Source organism: Bos indicus, chromosome 8 (assembly GCF_029378745.1).
Source record: "Bos indicus isolate NIAB-ARS_2022 breed Sahiwal x Tharparkar chromosome 8, NIAB-ARS_B.indTharparkar_mat_pri_1.0, whole genome shotgun sequence".
NCBI classification, from domain to species: domain Eukaryota; kingdom Metazoa; phylum Chordata; class Mammalia; order Artiodactyla; family Bovidae; genus Bos; species Bos indicus.
This window is the reverse complement of record NC_091767.1, coordinates 9,762,929-9,785,773: the sequence shown is the minus strand read 5'-3', so window position 1 is coordinate 9,785,773 and position 22,845 is coordinate 9,762,929. Positions and strand designations below refer to the sequence as shown.

Sequence of the window (22,845 nt, the reverse complement as noted above, 5' to 3'; positions counted from 1 at the left end):
AGCTTTTCTTGTGGTGCACGGGCTCTAGGGTCTTGGGCTTCAGTAGGTGTGACTCCCAGGCTCTAGAGTGCAGGCTCAGCAGTTCTGGTGCACGGGCTTGGCTGCCCTGAGGCGTGCAGGAGCTTCCTGGATCAGGGATAGAACCCACGTCTCCTACAATGGCAGGAGGATTCTTAACCAACTAGACAGCAAGGAAGTCCCAACACTGACTTCTTTTGAAGACTAGCACCAGAGTGGGAGGGTCCAGAGGCTTACTGATGATCACCTGAGGGATCAGCAACATCTCAGGCCCGGGGACCAGGGTGTGCAGGCATGGATTTGGGTTTTCAAGTTCCCAATGGCAGATGAGCTTCGGGACGGACCATCCCAGCGCCTTCTCTTTTCAGCTCCTGCTCAGAACTTTCTTTGTCTCTGTTTGGGCTCTGATCATTGCTGAGTGACCCATAAGGAAATAGGCCAAGTTTTTCCATTTGACTCATTCTAGTGGCATTTTCTTCCATGAGTGTTTTGTCCAAAAGAAAATCCTCTATTCTTTAAAGGCTTAAAATCAGTTATCAAATGAGGAATTGCAACTTCTAACCAAAATCGTAGTAGAAACTGTAACTGGCTGAGACAAGTCAAGCTCTCAATTTCTTTCTTCGTCTAGTTTCCAATATAGATGAAAACAAGCAAAGTTAGGGCACAGAACCTGAACTCTGTGATGCCTTCTATCCTCCTGTATGTCCCAACTCTCACACCCGTATTCTCCAAGATGCTGTGCACGGAGGACTGGCTGACCCGCCACTGCTGGAGTAGGAACCAAGGAAAAGGTGAGAGCGCTGCAGGGCTCCAGTCCCACTCCATCGCAAGCTGTGGGACCTCAGGAAAGCCACTGCAACCTCCTGGGCCTCAGCTTCCTCACTGCTTACGAGAGGAGTGAACTAAATCGGTTTTCAAGCCTTCTTTTGTAGGAAAATTGCCAGAACATGATAAACATACAACTTCTCCACTAGGCCTCCTCTCCTCAGACAGTCTGACTGTGGCACAGCCTCAACATGTGAGGCAGCTGGTCAGTGGACCCCTCTGAGCAACAGTGGATTACATGGAAGAGTCTTTCAAGATCCGAAGCCCTTGGATTCCATGATTCTAGAGTTATAAACAAACATACAAAGTTTCTTTGAAACCAGTCCAATTGTTCTTCCAAGCTAAGAGTACACTGTCGTTGTTCAGTTGTTCAGTAGTGTCCGACTCTTTGCGACCCCAGGGACTGTGGCCTGCCAGGCTCCTCTGTCTGTGGGATTTCTCAGCAAAGAATACTGGAGTGGGTTGCCATTCCCTTCAACAGGGGATCTTCCCAACCCAGGGATCAAACCTGCATCTCCTGCACTGGCAGGTGGATTCTTTACCACTGAGCCACCTAGGAAGCCCAAGAGTAAGTTACTGGTAGCTTAAAATCAGCAAAGAATAAAAAAGTCTACAACTATTGGCAAGGGAAAGTGAAATTTCACAGACAATATTAGAAGACAACCACTTCCCTCCCCCAGAGCTGAGGTAACAGGGCTGAGGGGCCTGAGCTCATGAACTCCTCTTTGGTAACAGTGATGGAATGAATGTGTCCCCTGAAGTTCATATATTGAAGCCCTAACCCTCAATGTGACAGTGTTAGCAAGGGGATCCTTTGGGAGGTGACCATGTCTATATGAGGTCATGAGTGTGGAGCCCACACGATGGGATTAGTGCCCTTATAAAAAGAGGAAGAGGCCCCGGAGCAGCCTCTCTCTGCCATCTGGGGACATAGCCAGAAGGCTGCTGTCTGTAAGCCAGAGAGAGGGTTCTTGACCAGAACCCAGATGTGCTGGCCACCGCATCTCTGACATCCTAGCCTCCAGAACTGTGAGAAATAAGTGTTGTTTAAAGCTACTAGCCTTTGGTATTTGTTACAGTAGCCTGAGCTAAGATAGGAAGCGACCTACATATTTCTAGAAGAAATGCAGCATTTTTAGACTTTATTGACAATTATTCCAAAGAAGCATACATTTATTCCAGGTAGAAAATACTCAACAAGTCTCTCAATTATAGTCCCCCCCTGCCCCACCCAAAGAAGAAAAAATAATACCAAGCAAATATTTTTGGGGAAAAAATACACCTGTTCAATGTATCCCTGTTGTGAATTCAAAATATTAAGTCTTTTCTGTGCTATTATTTGCAAAGCAAAGACAAGATTATTTCCTTCTTTAACTCTGCTTATCCTATAAGCACTCCTGACCCACCTGCAAAACCCACCAGCAAGAAGCGGTGGGCACCTGCCAGCAAGAAGAGGAAGAGTTTCTATGTAAGTGGGAGAATGTTGAGCATCGGCTGTATAATTGCTAAAAATTCAAACTTACCGTTATAACCACCATTCTTACTGTGCCTTCAGATTTAAGTTGCTTAAGAACTGCTTTTGTTGACAACAGTAGGTTTTGAAGGATAAACAGAAAGCGTGGAAATAAATGAGGGAAAAGGTCATAACAGGGGGCATCAACAGGGTGTGAATGTGAAGCAAAGGGAGAAAAAAGTACCACAGGAGCAGGGCGATCACAAAATAAACGTGAACCATTTCCTCCCATGTAGGACTTTCCCGAGACACATACCTAGGTTGCTGCAGAACTCACCCACCATGCTATCAGGGTTTGCGGTGGGAATCTGGGTAAGGCCTGTCAGGATGAGAACATCGCTGTTTTTGAGAGATGCTTGGTCCATGGGCTGAAAAACCACAGAGAACTAGGCTTAGTATATTAAACAAAAAAAGGTTAGGTATCAGAAGGAAAGGAAAAAGAGAACAATCAACGGTCTTTCCACGTCCAACTTGTTAAGAGGTCATCTCACTTCCTTTTACAACATGCCTATCATTGAAGAGTGGTTGCCCAAGGGAGATGGGTACCAATGGGAGGGAACTTTATGGGGCGATGAAAAGTTCTGACATGCTATGAAAACTCATAGAAGTCTGGGGAAGGGTGGATTCATGCATATAGATGACTGAGTCCCTTTGCTGTCCACCTGAAACTACCACATTATTAATTAGCTGTGTGTATGCTTAGTGTGTATGCTCAGCTGTGTCAGTTTCTTTGTGACCCCATGGACTGTAGCCCACCAGGCTCTGCTGTCCATGGAATTTTCCAGGCAAGAATACTGGAGTGGGTTGCCATTTTCTCCTCCAGGGGATCTTCCTGACCCAGGGATCAAACATGGCACCTGCACTGGCAGGGTTTTTTTTTTTTACCACTGTGCCCCCTGGAACTCCATTATAAAGCAAAAAGCTGAAAAAAAAAAAAAAAAAAAAAAGGATAACCCCCCCAAAAATATGAAAAAAAAAAAAAAAAAGAAAAGAAGCTCTTTTTAAGCTATCTTACACGTATCATCACAAATTTGAGGTGGACCTCAAATCTGAGCCTGTACCAGGATCACCTGGAGGTGGAGTGCTGCCCCCACCCCAGGGTTTCTGATTCAGGTTTGAGGTGGGGCCTGAGAAGATGTAATTCTCATGAGCTCCCAGGAGATGCTCCTGGTGGGGATGTGGATGGTGGTCTGGAGACTGTGCCCTGAGATTCACTGCACTGTACAGTCTGGTTCTCAAAACAGCCCTGCCAAGTACAGGAAACTGGGATCGCTGTGGAAATACAGAGGTCGAGACTCAAAAAGCTGGGGTGCTTTTCCCCAAGAGTCAGTGGCAGAGGAGAGAGGACAATGGATCAGGAACCAGAAAGGTAAAGCCCCCTTCAATTCCACTACCAGTACGGGACCTCAGCCGAGCCTCGGGCTGGGCTTCTTATAAAATGACCCGTCTCCCTTCAGGGATTTCTCAGAGTCTCATGCGCTAATTTACACGATCTTCCTGTAGCCTATGGAGTCCTATAGCACAATGTTATGCAATCCTTAGGTTCTATTTTTGAATTGCATTTTGACTGCTTTCAGAGCATTTAAAAAAATACGAAGTACCTCTTCCAAATAAATCAGGATTAAAACTGGAAACAAAAATGAAGGCCCATGCAAGGATGTATTGTACAACATGAGGAATATAACCAATATTTTACAATAACTGTAAATAGTACTTTTAAAATTGTATAAAAACAGGGACTTCCCTGGTGGTCCAGTGGCTAAGACTTCATGCTCCCAAGGCAGGGGGCCCGGGTTTGATCACTGGGCAGGGAATTAGATCCCACATGCTGCAACTAAAGATCCTTCATGTTTCACTGAAGATTGAAGATTCCACACTCTGCAACTAAGACCCGGTACAGCCAAATAAATATTTTTTAAAACTGCATAAAAATTTTAAAGTATTTAATAAGAGGAATAGAAAGGGGAAAAACAGAAGGTCCAAAGACCGAGATGCTAGAGAGCTCATCCATGTTTTCATTTTGTAATGTATCTTTTGCTCAATTTCATTTAACCTACTCACTAGAACATCAGAAGGAAAAAAAAGGAGGGATAAACATTATCCCTCCTCTTTCCTATCCAAATTTCTCAGTAAAATTCCAAATAGCAGTGCAGCCAAGACCTACCATGTGCATTGCTATTTCTGAGTCCACGTGCCTTTTGATGTATCATACTTCAGCATCTTATATCTGCATGGACATATGGGCTTCATCAGTTTTTTAAAATAACACGATTGTGGATAGATAAGTTGCTTAATACTGTGAAAAGCATTTTTTTAAAACATGGATACAGGAGATGTACAGTTGTGACAACTATATTGAGCAGCTTCTAATTGCTATTTGCACAGACACAATAATGCGTTTAAGTAAAGAGCTTTTCTTCTGCTCAGGCAGAACTGACCTGCGTATTTGCCTTCTCAACAAACACACGTACGTTCGTTGTTTCCAGAGAAGGAGGGAATGGCGAGTAAAGCATGGAGGTTCACAGTCACTGATGTGTGAGGAGCCTGGGCATGCTCAGTGTGTGCCTATGTCAAGAAGGAACTGGAATGGTGATCAAAGGGACCAAGCTTTGTTGGGCAGTATATTTAACTTATGGATGAGAAGGGCTTTCCAGGTGGCTCAGATGGTCAAGAGTCTGCCTGCAGTGCAGGAGACCCCAGTTTGACCCTGAGGTCATGAAGATCCCTGGAGAAGGGAATAGCAACCCACTCCAGTATTCTTGCCTGGAGAATCCCATGGACAGAGGAGCCTGGCGGGCTGCAGTCTGTGGGGTTGCAAAAGAGTTGGACACGACTGAGCGACTAAAACAAAATAAACCAGTATTCTTGCCTGGAGAATTCCACGGACTGAGGAGCCTGGCGGGCTACAGTTCATGGGGTCACAAAGAGTTGGACATGACTGAGCGACTAATACACACACACACACACACACTTAGCTTAAAAGGACAACAATTTTATAAGGACTTTATTAGAACAAACCACTAATAATTCACAGGGCTGATAGGGAATTCAGCAGCCCTCAGAACCTCCAAAAATCGTACAAACAACTCTGTCTCCCTATATCCATTCTCCCACAGATTTAATCGGGTTGTCATTTGGGGCCATGATCTCCAAAAGGTTAACTGAAGACAACTAATCTAAACAATGACTCAGAAGCAATTCTGGCCTTGAAAACACCATCATCTCTGAACCTCAGCCATTACCACCATGTTCCTTTAAAAATTAAATGCCCATAATAAAAAACAAAGGCAGTGCTACAACATGACTAGCAACATAATTGGGACGTTATAAAATACTTCATGACTGAGTCACACTGGATGTTCACAGATTTAGCCCTATAACTAACTCAGACATTTCTTGTGGATTCCTCAGTTCTGTTCAGTTGCTCAGTCGTGTCCGGTTCTTTGCAACCCCACGGGCCACAGCACGCCAGACCTCCCTGTCCATCACCAACTCCTGGGGTCTGCTCAAATTCATCTCCCTTGAGTCGGTGATGCCGTCCAACCATTTAATCCTCTGTTGTCCCCTTTTCCATCCTTCCCAGCATCAAGGTTTTTTCAAATGAGTCAAGTCTTCGCATCAGGTGGCCAAAGTATTGGAGCTTCAGCTTCAGCATCAGTCTTTCCAATGAACACTTACGACTGATCTCCTTTAGGATGGACTGGTTGGATCTCCTTGCAGTCCAAGGGACTCTCAAGAGTCTTCTCCAACACCACAGTTCAAAAGCATCAATTCTTCAGTGCTCATCTTTCTTTATGGTCCAACTCTCATATCCATACATGACCACTGGAAAAACCATAGCCTTGACTAGATGGCCCTTGGTTGACAAAGTAATGTCTCTGCTTTTTCATATGTTGTTTAGGTTGGTCATAACTTTCCTTCCAAGGAGTAAGCGTCTTTTAATTTCATGGCTGCAGTCACCATCTACAGTGATTTTGGAGCCCCCCAAAATAAAGTCTGCCACTGTTTCCACTGTTTCTCCATCTGTTTGCCATGAAGTGATGGGACCGGATGCCATGATCTTAGTTTTCTGAATGCTGAGCTTTAAGCCAACGTTTTCACTCTCCTCTTTCACTTTCATCAAGAGGCTCTTTAATTCTTCTTCACTTTCTACCCTAAAGGTGGTGGCATCTGCGTGTCTGAGGTTACTGATAGTCCCACACATGACATCCAGGCTTCTGATGCCAATTAGAGCTCACTCTTCTCAGGGGTCTCCTTGATCCCCAGTGGGAAGGGATGCCCTGCTTCTGAATCCCCACAGCCCTTGACTGGATTTCTAACCTAACAGGACCCATCATTTGGACCCTGGATAAAGTCCTGTGGGCACCCATCTTCTTCCTCTACGGTAACCTGTGTAAATCTAGCACCTCCCCATTTATGTTTCCCTTACAGTCGAGCACAGCCCACTGTCCAAAGCAGGTTAAGAAATACCACAGACTAGATGAGGGAAGGAAGGAACAAACAAAGAGATGAAGGCATGTAAGCAGTGCACGTTAAGTCTGAGAGAAGGAAACACTCTGCCAGGTTAGAAACCAAACAGCATGTGCAGAAAGAAGACAGGAGTCCATTAAGTGGTCCAGTCTCTCCCTCCTGGCTTCATGGGATCCGTTTCCCAAGTCCAATCCTTCAAACCAATCACGAACTCTTTGTAGCTCAGCTTCCTCACTGCTACTGCCCTTAAATATATTAGGTTTAACTCTCACTGGTTGGCACCGCCTCACCAGTGAGGACAGAGCTTTGTTTCCTCAGGACAGACCCGAGGAGGCTGAGGCTTTGAGACAACTTGGGGCTACGTCCATGGAGAAGAGAAAGCTTCTTGCGGCCTTGGCAGCTAAGGTGGGGAGCAGTACGCGGTGGTTTGTCCCAGACGTCTTTCTTAAATAACATTTTGGGGATATGGCTGTGTCCTTTCCCAGGAGGAGTGGGCCCTTCGTGGACATATCCAAGGGACCGCTGCAGACAGATGTGTTACTAGAGACAGTCATCGGGTCTCCGTAGAGGAACTGAGGCCCAAAGAAGAGAAGTGATTTTTTCAGACTGCCCCCTCCTGAAGGGTGAATACTCAGCTTGGGCCTGGCTTTCACGTAGTGGGCTCTGATGCGACAGTTGACAGTGGAGAACTGAAGCCCAGGTGTTCCATGGGGCCAGCTGACCAGAGGAGCACAGGCGGCCTCAACGGGCTATCCTGAAGCCTGGGTTCTGTGGAGGCAGGAAAATGTCTTTGTGTTGACCTTCATCTCCAGCTCTACCCTGGGCACCAGGTAAGCAAGTGGTTTTAATCCCTTGTGTTCTATATCAGGGAAAGTCAGACACTTTCAGAAAATTCCCAAGGACTGAACCTGACTGTAAGATCTCCATAAGGTCAGGCACAGAGGGAGAAACAGCAGCCTACAGATATTTCCTGAGAATATCCAGAAGGAAATGAATTCCTTCAAGAATTAATTCCTTAGAAGACTAAGGAGTGGCTGAAAAAAGCTAACATGTACATCCATGTGAAGATCTGCAGCAAGTCACAGATTTATAACAATACAATGCATTAGAAAAATCAATCAAACAAACAAAAAACCAGAAAACTTTTATTCTAGAGCATCCAGATCAGAGAACTGTATAAACAACAAAACACTTGAGGAATTCAGAGGAAAGAAAAAAAATGTAAAAAACAAAACAGCAAAACAAACCTACCCAAGCAACTGTCTTAACTCTAAAAACCTGACTCAAAGACTCCAAATTTGAGATATTTTCTTCAGAACTAAGAGAAGAATCTACATTTACATTTATTACTGCCAAAGACTTTAAGACCTCAGGAAAACTGACCAGGGGGAGCATCTCCCTGCACTCGAGGGAGAAGGGTCAGGAAGAGGAGGCAGAGAAAATACAGGCGGTGTGCTAGAAGAAAACATTCTCTCAGGCTGGCCACCAGCCTCTTCCACCCCCAAGGGCAAGAAGGAATTCCCACTGTGACCACCAGAGGCTTCAGGGTACTGACTGGGCAGAAATTCTCAATTGGTTTAAAAAAATTTTTATTTCTTACAAAGAAAAAATTTTCTTTCCAATGTTCTATGTCAGGGATTCTTAACCTGATGAATAACAATGGGCTTCTAAAGACTCTATAAGCTCAGCCTTCAGAAAATAAATGTAAAATGTCATATAGATATGCAACAGATTTTTTTTTTTTATTAACAGTTCTTATCAGATTCTTACCACCAGCATTTTGAGGCTGTGACCCACAAAACGTTAAGAACCACTACTCTATGGACTTCCCTGGTGGTCCCACGGCTAAGACTCCGTGTTCCTAATGCAGGGGGCCCAGGTTCAATCCCTGGTCAGGGAACTAGATCCCACATGATGCAACTAAGACCCAGCACAGTCAAATAAATGAATAAATACTAAAAAAAAAAAAAAAAAAAAGAAAAGAACCATTGCTCTAAGGCAGAAGTTTCCACAGGGAGCCGCTGCTGTCAAACATCTCTCCTTTCATTCTAACAGACACTCACCACCTGTCTGGCAACTGGAGAACCACCTGTTTGAGCCTCAAGGCCCAGTGTTAACCGGTTAGGAATTAGCCTGGTGATTGACTGAGCCTGGACTCCCTATTTTTGTTCCAGGCAAGGATGTAAGGGATAGTCCTCAGGGCAGGAGGGCTGAAGGGGTTTGGACACCTTTCCAGGTCCCTTTCGTGGTCAGGAGAAGGATGGGAAAAGATCAAAATCATAAATGAACCAAACGCAAACCCTAAAGCACCGCTAATACGAACAACACCAACAAACATCTACCACTAACTTTAAAGTTCCACACTTCAAATTTTAGCCTTGGGACTTCCCTGGTAGTCCAGTAGCTAAGACTCCGCGTTGCCCATGCAGGGGCCCTAGGCTCTATTGCTGGTTGGGGAACCAGATCTAGATCCCAGATGTGGCAACGGAGACCTGGCACAGCCAAATAAACAATATTAAAACAAATTTTTTTTTTTTTTTAACCTTGCATGGGTATCAGTGTCCTGTCCTAGGCCAGCCTCTAAAACGACCCCCAAATTCTGTGGCTCCTCATGTCTGGGTATATGCAGGTTTTGCCCTTTTATACTGGTGATTTTCACATCTAAAACTCAAGCCCCACCCCTGAAGTCAGGCAGAATAGCCAGGAAACTACTGAAATAATGGGTATAAAGTTGCCTTTTCAAACCATAATAGAAAAATTAGTGTTCAACATTGGTTCACAATGCACAAGCAAATCCATTAATTTCGTTTCCAAGGCCCAAAAGGCTGCGGTTCTAATAACTAAAAGTGCTCTCTAGTTATTGCTAATGTGTTCAGGGGACCCATCCAATGGTTACTGTTTATTCTGTGCTAATAGTATTATAGTTTTTAAACTGTGTCCAACGCCCTCTTTCTGGGCATATCTGTTTGAAGAAGATGTTGTTTGAAAAAAAAAAAAAAAAAAGCTTTAAATAATTTAAATGTCTGACAGTGATAAAACAGTTAAGTACTTTACTGTATATCCTTATGATGGAATTAGGTAGCTATCAAATATCACGTGGTAGACCTAATCATCTAAGAAAAGTTCATTAAATCAGAAAGGGCAGAAAAGCAGGCTGTAAATTCTTTCTTAATCTTAAGATAAGTACATTTTTTTCCCCTCTGAGAATTTTATATTTTCGAAAACTACTAAAATAAGTGGCTCAGATGGTTAAGAATCTTCCTACAATGCAGGAGACCCGGATTTGATCCCTGGATCAGGAAGAGAAGGGAATGGCAACCCACTCCAGTGTTCTTACCTGGAGAATCCCATGGACAGAGGAGCCTGGCGGGCTATGGGGTCCATGGGGCCGAAAAGAGTGGGATAAGACTGAGCAACTAACACAGTAACACACAAAATTACTATAATAAACATAAATTACTGTTCTAACAGATATATCTGGAGAAGAAAATGGCAACCCATGTCAGTATTCTTGTCTGGAGAATCCCATGGACAGAGGAGCCTGGTGGGCTATGGTCCATGGGGTCACAAATAGTTGGACACAAGGAAACGATTTAGAAAATAATATTAATTTAAAACAAAACGAAAAATCCTGACAAGACAGAGCATAAACACAAGCTGTTGGCTGTCTTGTAGAATTTCAGGGACAGCATAGAAAGAAAGGCAAACGACAAATTTTGAGAAAATGAAAAACTAGAATAAATTCCCAGAGAGACCATGGGCCCTGGAATGGAGACAAAATGATGTTGTTGTTCAGTCAGTAAGTCACGTCTAACTCTGTGATCCCATGGACTGCAGCACGCCAGGAGGAGCCAGAGCCAAAAAGGGTTGGGCACTGAGGGAAGAGCAGGGGCCGGGAAGAGAGCCCTTTGATCCTTCTCCTCTGCAGTACCCTGGCAGACGGCAGCCTGCTCCAACATACTGCGAGGGAGAAAACACCGAACAGCGGCGTGAATGTTCACAGAGGCGCAGGCACACCCACAAGCCCCTGCTTACTCCCTTCACCCCACAAGGCTACTAAGTGGTAACAAGTCAGAGAGACAGATTCGGGGGGAAAAAACCAGTGTCTGGAGCTGAGGTACAAGAGGGTTTCCCTGAGAGGCAGGTAAGTGGTAACAGCTGACGGGGAAATACAACCAGATGACTGACGAATGCAATGCCTACTAAAAACAATAAGCTAAAAACCCATCCCACACAGAGAATTCACAAACCGGATGGAACAGTGGCATTTACATTAAAAAAAGGCCATGCACAAATAAAGTAAAAATGAGTAAGTAAAATAAAAATAAGTATAGGGCTTCCCTCGTGGTCCAGCGGCTAAGACTCCAGGCTCTCAATGCAGGGGGCCTGGGTTTGATCCCTGGTTGGGGAACTAAATATCCCACGTGTTACAACAAGATCTAGTGCAGCCAAATAAATAAAAATAAGTATTTAAAAAAGCATAAAAAGCAACATTTGGAGATACTGTATATGGAAATATAATCATTGAAATAAAGAATTCAATACACAGGTTGAAGAGAAGTATGGATATAGCTAAAGAATGAACTCATAAGTTGAAGCAGGAGGCTGTTAAGAGATGAGAAATATAAAAGAAGAGATATGGAAAACACAGACATCAATATCTATATACTAGAAGTTCTTCAAGAAGAAAAAAAAACCAGAAGGAATAAATAATTTAAAAAACGATTAAAGAATTTTTCTATGTTAAATTGGAAGATCTTACAGGAAAAACAGACAGGAAAACAAACAGGAGAAAATAAACATTTAAAATACATCACAGTGAAATTTAAGAGCACTGAGGATAAAGGGAAAATTCTACCAGCAGATCCCACAGATGAACACAAATCTGAAGGGCTTTGCAATTCTTCAATGCAATAAGGGTACAAGTGGAAAATGAAGAAATAGTTTCATAGGGTTATAGGTTCAAAGTTTTTTTCCCTTTAATTTTATATCTACCTAAGCTATCATTTATTAGGGCTTCCCTGATAGCTCAGTGGTTAGGAGACCCTGGTTCAATTCCTGGGTAGGGAAGATACGCTGGAGAAGGGATAGACTACGCACTCCAGTATTCTTGGGCTTCCCTTGTGGCTCAGCTGGTAAAGAATCCGCCTGCAATGCAGGAGACCTGGGTTTGATCTCTGGTTGGGAAGATCCCCTGGAGAAGGGAAAGGATACCAACTCCAGTATTCTGGCCTGGAGAATTCCATTGACTGAATAGTCAGGGTTCACAAAGTCGGACACAACAGAGTGACTTTCACTTTCACTTAAGCTATCATGTGACAGTGAAAGTGAAGTCGCTCATTCATGTCCGACTCTTTGCCACCCCATGGACTGTAGCCTACCAGACTCCTCTGTCCATGGGATTTTCCAGGCAAGAGTACTGGAGTGGGTTGCTATTTCCTTCTCCAAATGATAAAAGCTATCATTTAAATGTGAGGAAAATTTAAACATATTCTCAGTAGTTCAAAATCTCCTAAGGATTACCATTTTAAGGCCCTCATGGTGAACATTCCTCCATTATTCCTGGAAAAAGAAAAGTAAATCTAGGAGGATTGTGAGCTTTATGGGAAATAAGGTTGAAAATAAAAAAAGAACAAAGTTCACTGTTGTCTAAATATGTTCACCACCCTGTTGATGTTGAGTCACTAAGCCATGCCCAACTCTGCGACTCCACACCAGGCTTCCCCGTTACTTCACTATCTTCTGGAGTTTTAAACAGCCTGAGACTAAATTTCTAGCTACTACTGACAATGGTGGGTAGGGGAGACGTGGGAGGAAAGAAGAGAAAGAAGATGAAAGGGACAAGAGGAAACTAGCTCTAGAGGGAGAGACAGAGAGTGATAAAGATAATCACAGGAAGAACAGAAGAAGGAATAAACTGGAAGAATAAGACATACATAGATAACAAACAGGGACCTACTGTATAACACAGGTAACTCTGCTCAGTATTATGTAACAACCTAGAAGGGCAAAGAATTTGAAAAGGAACAGATACGTGTATAACGGAATCACTCTGCTGCATACCTGAAACTAACACAACACTGAACCAACTACTGTTGTTCAGTAGCTCAGTTGTGTCTGATTCTTTGCAAACCCATGACTGCAGCACACCAGGCTTCCCCGTCCTTCACTATTTCCCGAAGTTTTCTCAAACTCATGTCCATCAAGTCAGTGATTCCATCCAACCATCTCATCCTCTGTTGTCTCCTTGTCCTCCTGCTCTCAATCAGGGTCTTTTCCAACGAGTTGGTTCTTCCTATTAGGTGGCCAAAGTATTAGAGCTTCAGTGTAAGTCCTTCCAATAATATTCAGGACTGATTTCCTTTAGGATTGACTGATTTGATCTTGCAGTTCAAGGGACTCAAGAGTCTTCACCAGCACCACAATTCGAAAGCATCAGTTTTTCAGTGCTCAGCCTTCTTTATGGTTCAACCCTCACATCCAGTACATGACTACTGGAAAAACCTAGCTTTGACAATATGGACTTTCGTTGGCAAAATGATGTCTCTGCTTTTTAATACACTGTCAAGGTCTGTCATAGTTTTTCTTCCAAGGAGCAAGTGTCTTTTAATTTCGTGGCTGCAGTCACTGTCTGCAATGATTTTGGAGCCTGGGAAAATAAAATTTGCCACTGTTTCCATTGTTTCCCCACCTATTTGCCATGAAGTGATGGGACCAGATGCCATGATCTTAGCTTTTTGAATGTTGGGTGTAAGCCATATTTTTCCATGATTCCTATGACTCAACTATGCTTCACTATAAAATTAAAAATGAAAAAATAGACAAATATGTTCAAACTTGCAAAAAGAAATTTAGTCTTCTAAAAAAAGGCAAGAAAACACATGGAAAAGAATGAACTAAAAAAATGTGCAGATGGCAAAAACAAGACCCAAATAGTGATTTAGGAAACATAAATAGGTTTCACTAATCAAAGAGACTCTGTAGATTAAAAAAGAAAAAAAAAAATTCTTTATTATGTTGTCTGCAAGGGATTCACTAGAAAAGGACACAGAAAGAGTGGGGGCGGGGGGAGGATGAAAAACACACTAGCAGCAAGTGTAGAAAGGAAAAAGACTCCTGGCTTGATAGAGAAAAAAAGGAAACATTCTGACAAAAAGAGCAATTGATCAACAAGACATAATGATAACATGAACACATACCCCGATTATTGGCTTAAAATATAAACAGATAAATCAACAAATAACGCATCTTTTCAGATACTGGTAGCTGAGCATGAATTAAAAACACAACAGACTCAAAGGGATAAATATATATGGAAAAAATTTTCATTCAGCAGTGAATACAGTCTTTTCCAACATATGTCAGATCAGATCAGTCGCTCAGTCGTGTCCGACTCTTTGCGACCCCATGAATCGCAGCCCGCCAGGCCTCTATCACCAACTCCCGGAGTTCACTCAGACTCACGTCCATCGAGTCAGTGAAGCCATCCAGCCATCTCATCCTCTGTCATCCCCTTCTCCTCCTGTCCCCAATCCCTCCCAGCATCAGAGTCTTTTCCAATGAGTCAACTCTTCGCATGAGGTGGCCAAAGTACTGGAGTTTCAGCTTTAGCAGCATTCCTTCCAAAGAAATCCCAGGGCTGATCTCCTTGCAGTCCAAGGGACTCTCAAGAATCTTCTCCAACACCACAGTTCAAAAGCGCTTCAAAATTCTTCGGTGCTCAGCCTTCTTCACAGTCCAACTCTCATATCCATATATGACCACAGGAAAAACCATAGCCTTGACTAGACGGCCCTTTGTTGGCAAAGTAATGTCTCTGCTTTTGAATATGCTATCTAGGTTGGTCATAACTTTCCTTCCAAGCAAACTTTCCTTCCAAGCAGTAAGCATCTTTTAATTTCATGGCTGCAGTCACCATCTGCAGTGATTTGGAGCCCAGAAAAATAAAGTCTGACACTGTTTCCACTGTTTCCCCATCTATTTCCCATGAAGTGATGGGACCGGATGCCATGATCTTTGTTTTCTGAATGTTGAGCTTTAAGCCAACTTTTTCACTCTCCACTTTCACCTTCATCAAGAGGCTTTTGAGTTCCTCTTCACTTTCTGCCATAAGGCTGGTGTCATCTGCATATCTGAGGTTATTGATATTTCTCCCGGCAATCTTGATTCCAGCTTGTGTTTCTTCCAGCCCAGCGTTTCTCATGATGTACTCTGCATATAAGTTAAATAACCAGGGTCACAATATACAGCCTTGACGTACTCCTTTTCCTATTTGGAACCAGTCTGTTGTTCCATGTCCAGTTCTAACTGTTGCTTCCTGACCTGCATATAGGTTTCTCAAGAGGCAGGTCAGGTGGTCTGGTATTCCTATCTCTTTCAGAATTTTCCACAGTTTATTGTGATCCACACAGTCAAAGGCTTTGGCATAGTCAAGAAAGCAGAAATAGATGTTTTTCTGGAACTCTCTTGCTTTTTCCATCATCCAGAGGATGTTGGCAATTTGATCTCTGGTTCCTCTGCCTTTTCTAAAACCAGCTTGAACATCAGGAAGTTGACGGTTCACATATTGCTGAAGCCTGTCTTGGAGAATTTTGAGCGTTACTTTACTAGCGTGTGAGATGAGTGCAATTGTGCGGTAGTTTGAGCATTCTTTGGCACTGCCTTTCTTTGGAATTGGAATGAAAACTGACCATTTCCAGTCCTGTGGCCACTGCTGAGTTTTCCAAATTTGCTGCCATATTGAGTGCAGCACTTTCACAGCATCATCTTTCAGGATTTGGAATAGCTCAACTGGAATTCTATCACCTCCACTAGCTTTACACAACATATGTAAACATTTACAAAAAAAGGATTGTGTTTCAAAGTAAGCCTGAACAAATTTCAATGAATCTGTAAATTCTTATTGTAATGCACAAAAAAATTAGAATAGACTCCTGAAACCTAACCATGATATGACAAAAGTCTTGTTTAAGTCTAACCATACTGGATAGGCTTGAAACAAACAAAAGTATACTATAAAATAAACTCTGGTTATTTAAATCAGGAACATTAAGAAGGAAATTATGATATACTTAGATATAAATGACAATGTACTTATCAAAATTTAAGTTTCCCACAGCTCAGTCTTCAGTCCTCAGCACTTATATTTTAAAAAATCTGATGGCTCTACAGTTTGTCTCCAGGCTTGCCTTCACGTCTAAGTTCCAGCTCTGCATTTCCATTTGTCTCATGTTCTAATTCCCATTCATCATACCCACTATCCTCTTCTGCAACTAATGACCACCCCCGCCCCCGGCCAACTCCTCCTTGTCAACTGGATTCGTGTCATTATCACCATTCTCTGAGTCATCCAGGTATGAAATCTCTGCCTTACATTTTTCCTTCCCCGAAGATAGTCGGCATTCAAGAAATTTGTTGAATTTAAGATCCGCCAATATTTTAACTTACCTTTCCATCCCTACTATTTCAGGCTTAATCCAAAGTCTCATTTCCATTCGCTTATTAGATCAGTGTAACAGTCTGCCACATTCTTCCTAGCTCATGGGCTTCCATTACTAAAGCTGAATTGGCCCTTTACTATTAATATAAAGTCTAACTTTATAACTGCTGTGACAGGGTGTAAGCAGCTGCCAACAACCCATAAAACAAAGGGTGTGGCTATATGTCAACAAAACATTATTAACAAAAACAGGTGGGAGATCAAATTTGGTTCAAGGACCATAGTTTGTTGACATCTGAAGTAGACTACTGAGCTTTTTCAAATCTTTTCTTATCCCTGCTAAATTCAATACAGAATCCAATCATCTGGGCAAAAGAAAATCTAATTTACTTTCTTTTTTACATACCATAGTGGTTGCCAGCTAGAAATTAAAATTAATTACTTAGGTATGTTACTCATTACTTTCAAGACCTTATTTTTCCCTTTACATTTATGGATCTTGTAAGAATAATTTACTGGAAATTACATCAATAGTACTGTAAAGGCTTTGATCTAAGCAGGACAAATCGGAAGAACTGGCAGCCAAGTAATCTTTCTGTCTTTTATGAGAGAATATATCAGGAATGATAGAAGCTGCCAATACAAAATTTTGATTCAGTGAAGCAGATTAAGATGACATTGATGGGGTTTTGATTTCAGCAAGCGGGAAAGGCCCAGAAGTCTGCTAGCTATAGGAAAAAATAGCAACTTGTCCCCTCTAGACCTTGAAACAAAAGTTGCTTATAAAAAAGGTATGAAAACAGAGTGGCAGCTCAGAGCATTCTATTGTTCTAGACTTACAACACTCTTTTTCTCATATTAAAATGGGATATGGATTTCCATCATCCATTGACTATCTAATCTCCATCGCCCTCCTTTATAAACATGGAAAGATATATGTGTGCTGTGCCAAGCTGCTTCAGTTGAGTCCTACTCTTTGTGACCCCATGGACTGTACTCTGCCAGGCTCCCTGTCCATGGCATTTTCCAGGCAAGAATACTGGAGTGGACTGCCATGCCCTCCTCCAGGGGATCTTCTGGAGCCAAGGATCAAACCATGTCTCTTACGTCTCCTGCACTGGCAGGTGGGTTCTTTACAGAAGCGCCACCTTTTATACCCAGATAATCACGATGGTGTGCTCACTCACCTAGAGCCAGACATCCTTGAATGTGAAGTCAACTGGGCCTTAGAAAGCATCACTACGAACAAAGCTAGTGGAGGTGATGGAATTCCAGTTGAGCTATTTCAAATCCTGAAAGATGATGCTGTGAAAGTGCTGCACTCAATATGCCAGCAAATTTGGAAAACTCAGCAGTGGCCACAGGACTGGAAAAGGTCAGTTTTCATTCCAATCCCAAAGAAAGGCAATGCCAAAGAATGCTCAAACTACCGCACAATTGCACTCATCTCACACGCTAGCAAAGTAATGCTCAAAATGGTCCAAGCCAGACTTCAACAGTAAGTGAACTGTGAACTTCCAGATGTTCAAGCTGGATTTAGAAAAAGCAGAGGAACCAGAGATCAAATTGCCAACATCTGATGGATCACTGAAAAAGCTAGAGAGTTCCAGAAAAACATTTACTTCTGCTTTATTGACTATGCCAAAGCCTTTGACTGTGTGGATCATAATAAACTGTGGAAAATTCTGAAAGAGATGGAAATACCAGACCACCTGACTTGCCTCCTGAGAAATCTGTATGCAGGTTAGGAGGCAACAGTTAGAACTGGACATGGAACAATGGACTGGTTCCAAATAGGGAAAGGACTACATCAAGGCTGTATATTGTCACCCTGCTTATTTAACTTACATGCAGAGTACATAATGAGAAACGCTGGGCTGGAGGAAGCACAAGCTGGAATCAAGATTGCCGGGAGAAATATCAATAACTTCAGATATGCAGATGACACCACCCTTATGGCAGAAAGTGAAGAAGAATTAAAGAGCCTCTTGATGAAAGTCAAAGAGGAGAGTGAAAACATTGGCTTAAAACTCAACATTCAGAAAACTAAGGTCATGGCATCTGGTCCCATCACTTCATGGCAAACAGATGGGAAACAATGGAAACAGTGACAGACTTCATTTTGGGGGGTTCCAAAATCACTGCAGATGGAGACTGCAGCCATGAAATTAAAAGACACTTGCTCCTTGGAAGAAAAGCTATGACCAACCTAGATAGCATATTAAAAAGCAGAGACATTACTTTGCTGACAAAGGTCCATCTAGTCAAAGCTATGGTTTTTCCAGTAGTTATGTATGGATGAGAGAGTTGGACCATAAAGAAAGGTGAGCACTGAAGAATTGATGTTTTTGAACTGTGGTATTGGAAGAGGCTCTTGAGAGTCCCTTGGACTGCAAGGAGATCCAACCAGTCCATCCTAAAGGAAATCAGTCCTGAATATTCACTGGAAGGACTGATGTTGAAGCTGAAACTCCAATACTTTGGCCACCTGATGTGAAGAACTGACTCATTTGAAAAGACCCTGATGCTGGGAAAGAATGAAGGTGGGAGGAGAAGGGGATGACAGAGGATGAGATGGCTGGATGGCATCACCGACTCAATGGAGATGAGTTTGAGTAGGCTCCGGGAGTTGGTGATGGACAGGGAGGCCTGGTGTGCTGCAGTCTATGGGGTTGCAAAGAGTCAGACATGACTGAGCGACCGAACTGAGCTGACCTTTTATAAACATGAAAAGATATATAAAATGAATAATAAATTCTTTATAAATATCTAAAAAATGGAGTAACACTTATAACAATACTTATACACTGAACTTCTTGTCAATATGACTGTTAATGAACGACTAACTTAAAACTTTCCAAAAGCTTCAGTCTATACATTCAAATAAAATTCAAATTTCTCATGAAGTCCTACATGGCTTGGCATCTTGGACATGTTACGATCACACTTCATGCAGTGCAATCACAAGGGTGTGCTCTGCTCTGCAGACATGCCTAGCTTGTTCTGGTGTTAGGAGCTCTTCATCTGCCATGTGTCTGTCACACTTCGCCCACACAGCTTTACATGCCTCATTTCTCCAGGTCTCAGTTCCAATGAGATGTTTCCCTCGAAGCTTTCTCTGACCATCCAACTTAAACTAGTCACCATCACTCTCTATAGAACTCTGTTTTCAGTACCTGTGTCACCACCTGGAAGCATTTTGCTCATTTATTTTCATCATGCCGTTCTCTCTCATCATATGAATACTGACCCCTGAGAGGAGACTTTGTCTGTGGGTCACCACTGAATCTCTAACACCTAGATGAGTGCTTGACATGGCAGGCCCTTAGTAAATATTGAAAAATTAGTATTTGCTGAGTAAATGAGCGACCATCTCTGTTACATACATCAGGCTCTGGTTATTGAAAGTGTTGGGAAATCTCTAAATCCCAGAGGTGACCTAAAGGCAGAATGATCTTATAGAGTAACTATGATCCTAAATGTTCAGACACAAATAATCTAACTTTGATAAAGAGTAGGACATAAAATTTCAGGTAAGCAAGATGAAAAAGCTCTAGAGATCAGCTATACAATGCTGCACTTATAGTCAACACCCATGTACCGTACAGTTACACTTTTATTATAAGGGTATAGCTTATGTTCTAGAGTAGGAAATGGCAACCCGCTCCAGTATGCTTGCCTGAAAAATCCCATGGACAGAGGAGCCTGGTGGGCCACAGTCCATGGGGCTGCAAAGAGTTGGACACGACTGAGTGACTGAGCACATACCTCATGTTAAGTGTTTTTACACAACAAAAAAGAATGTTTGTAGAAACTAAAATCAGAAAGATTTAAAAGGCTGATGCTTTGGTAAAGTTGCAGTATACAAAATTAATGTACAGAAATCTTTGCATTTCTCTACACTAACAATGAAAGATCAGAAAGAGAAATTAAAGAAACAATCCCATTTACCATTGCATTGAAAAAGAGTAAAATACCTAGGAATAAACAAGACAAAGGCCTGTATTCCAAGAAGTATAAGATGCTGATGAAAGAAACTGAAGATGACACCAACACATGGACACATATACCATGTTCTTGGATTGGAAGAATCAATATTGTTGAAATGACTATACTACTCAAGGCAATATACAGATTCAATGAAATCCTTACCAAATTATGAATGCTATTTTACATAGAATTAGATCAAAAAATCTTAAAAGTTGTGTGGAGACACAAAAGACCCTGAATAGCCAAAGCAATCTTGAGAAAGAAAAGCAAAAGGAATCAGGCTTCCTGAATTTCAGACTGTATTACACAGCTATAGTCATCAAGACAGCGCAGTACTGGCACAAAAACAGAATTATAGATGGATGGAGCAGGAGGACAGAAAGGCCAGAGTTAAATTCATGCACCTGTGGTCAATTAATCTACAACAAAAGAGGCAAGACTATACAATGGAGAGAAGAGTCTCTTCAATAAATGGTGCTGGGAAAACTGGACAGCTACATGTTAAAAAAAAATGAAGACAGAACAATCTTTAATACGACACTCAAAAATAAACTCAAAATGGATTAAACACCTAAATGTAAGACTGGATAAACACTCTGAAAACATAGGCAGAACACTCCTTGACATAAACTTCAGCAATATCTTTTTTTGATCTGTCTCCCAGAATAATGGAAATAAAAACAAAAATAAACAAATGGGAGCTAATTAAACTCAAAAACTTTTGCACAGCAAAGGAAATCACAAGGGGAAAGAAAAAAAAAAAAAAAAAAAGACAACCCACAGAACGAGAAAAAAGCTCATGCAGTTTTATATCCCCAAACAACCCAATCAGAAAATGAACGGAAGACCTAAACAGACATTTCTCCAAAGATATAAAGACAGCCAACAGGCACATGAAAAGATGTGCAACCTCACTAATCATTAGAGAAACACAATCTAAACTATAGTGAGAGATCACCTCAAACTTGTCAGAATGGCTATTATCAAAAAAGTCTACAAACAATACATGCTAGAGAAGAAGTAGAGAAAAGGGAATCCTCCGACATCGCTGGTGGACATGTAAATTGGTACAGCCACTATGGAGAACAGTATGGAGGTTTCTTTAAAAAAATAAAAAAAAAAAAGAGTTACCACATGATCCAACAATCCCATTCCTGGGGCTTTTATCCAGAGAAAAACATGGCTCGAAAGGATACACGGACCGCAGTGTTAACTGCACCACTATTCACGATAGCCAAGACGTGAAAGCAACCTAGAAGTCCACTGACAGAAGAATGGACAAAGAAGGTGTGGTAAATACATACAGTGGAATACTACTCGGCCATTAAAAAGATGAAACAATGCCATCGGCAGCAACATGGACAGACTTAGAGATCATCATTCTAAGTGAACTCACTGAGACAGAGAAAGACAAATACCGTATGATACTGCTTTACATGTAGAATCTAAGCAGATACAAATGAACTTACTTACAAAATGGAAGCAGACTCAGAGATTTACAGAATGAATTTATGGTTGTGGCCGGGAGGGCTGGGTGAAGTGACAGATTGGGAGTTTGGGACTGACATGTACACACTGTTCCACTTAAAATAGATAACCAAGAAGGACCTACTGTAGAAACGAATTAATAAATAAAAAATGACAAAGAGCTGACGCCACTCTGGAAACATTCTGAATGTAGGGTGAGTTACTGAAAATTCAGGGATTCCCTGGTGGCTCAGACAGTCTGCCTGCAATGCGGGAGACCCATGTTTGATCTCTGGGTTGAGAAGGAAAAGGCAACCCACTCCAGTATTCCTGCCTGCAAATCCTGTGGATGGAGGAGCATGGTGGGCTACAGTTCATAGGGTCGCCAAGAGTCAGACATGACTAAGCGACTTCACTTTCAACTGAAAATCTGAGTTGTTACAAGAGAATTTAGAATTACCTGTGGGTGCGTGGTAAGCAAGGAGGATCCAGAGACATAAGACACTTTCTCATAATGGGACTGGATGATCCAGTTGGAGCTTCCAAGGGCATAGCCAGAGCTTAGAGGAGTCACCTGGACCGCACCGAAAAGCTCCTAGAAAAGAACCATTGTAAGAATGTGTGCTGAACTTTCAGTAGTGCAGTCATGCCAGTTAAGTTTGCAGAGGAAAAAAAAAACAGAAAATCCTTCTTAGAAACTATTTCAAGTGAATCAGAAAGTTTAAGAACAGAAAGATGGTGGAGACCATGGGACAGACACATCTTACAGTCTTTTACTTATCACATTTCTGAGAATTTCAGTCCATCCACATGTCACCAGGCACCCAGGTCACACCCATTAAAAGGCAGAGATGATATATTATGATATAGGCCAAAGAGATAAATACTTAGGTTTTCTTCTTCTTCTTCTTTTTTTTTTTTTAACCCTTTTCAGGTTAGGAATTAATATCTTGGTTGTTCTGTAAAAAGTGGCTCTGGGCCACAGTTGACAGGAATGGGAACCCTCATCATGATCAGAGCTCAGAAGTCATATGTGCCAAATTATTTCTTGATCCCTTTGATGCTGTTCTCTACTTCACAAGTCCAAAACCTGTAAAGTGGTGTCACTGTTCTAAAGTAAACA

General features: G+C 42.1%; 1 protein-coding gene across 1 annotated transcript in view; it reads right to left on the bottom strand.

The window, feature by feature from the left end:
* INTS9 (integrator complex subunit 9) overlaps positions 1-22,845 on the bottom strand; it is a 127,049-nt gene that overhangs the window by 23,089 nt on the left and 81,115 nt on the right. Inside the window, exons 8-9 of the mRNA XM_019965827.2 lie at positions 22,183-22,317; positions 2,613-2,724 (exon numbers count right to left, since the gene is read on the bottom strand). Of these exons, the coding sequence (XP_019821386.2) occupies positions 2,613-2,724; positions 22,183-22,317 (247 nt within the window). The remainder of the gene's footprint in view (positions 1-2,612; positions 2,725-22,182; positions 22,318-22,845) is intronic.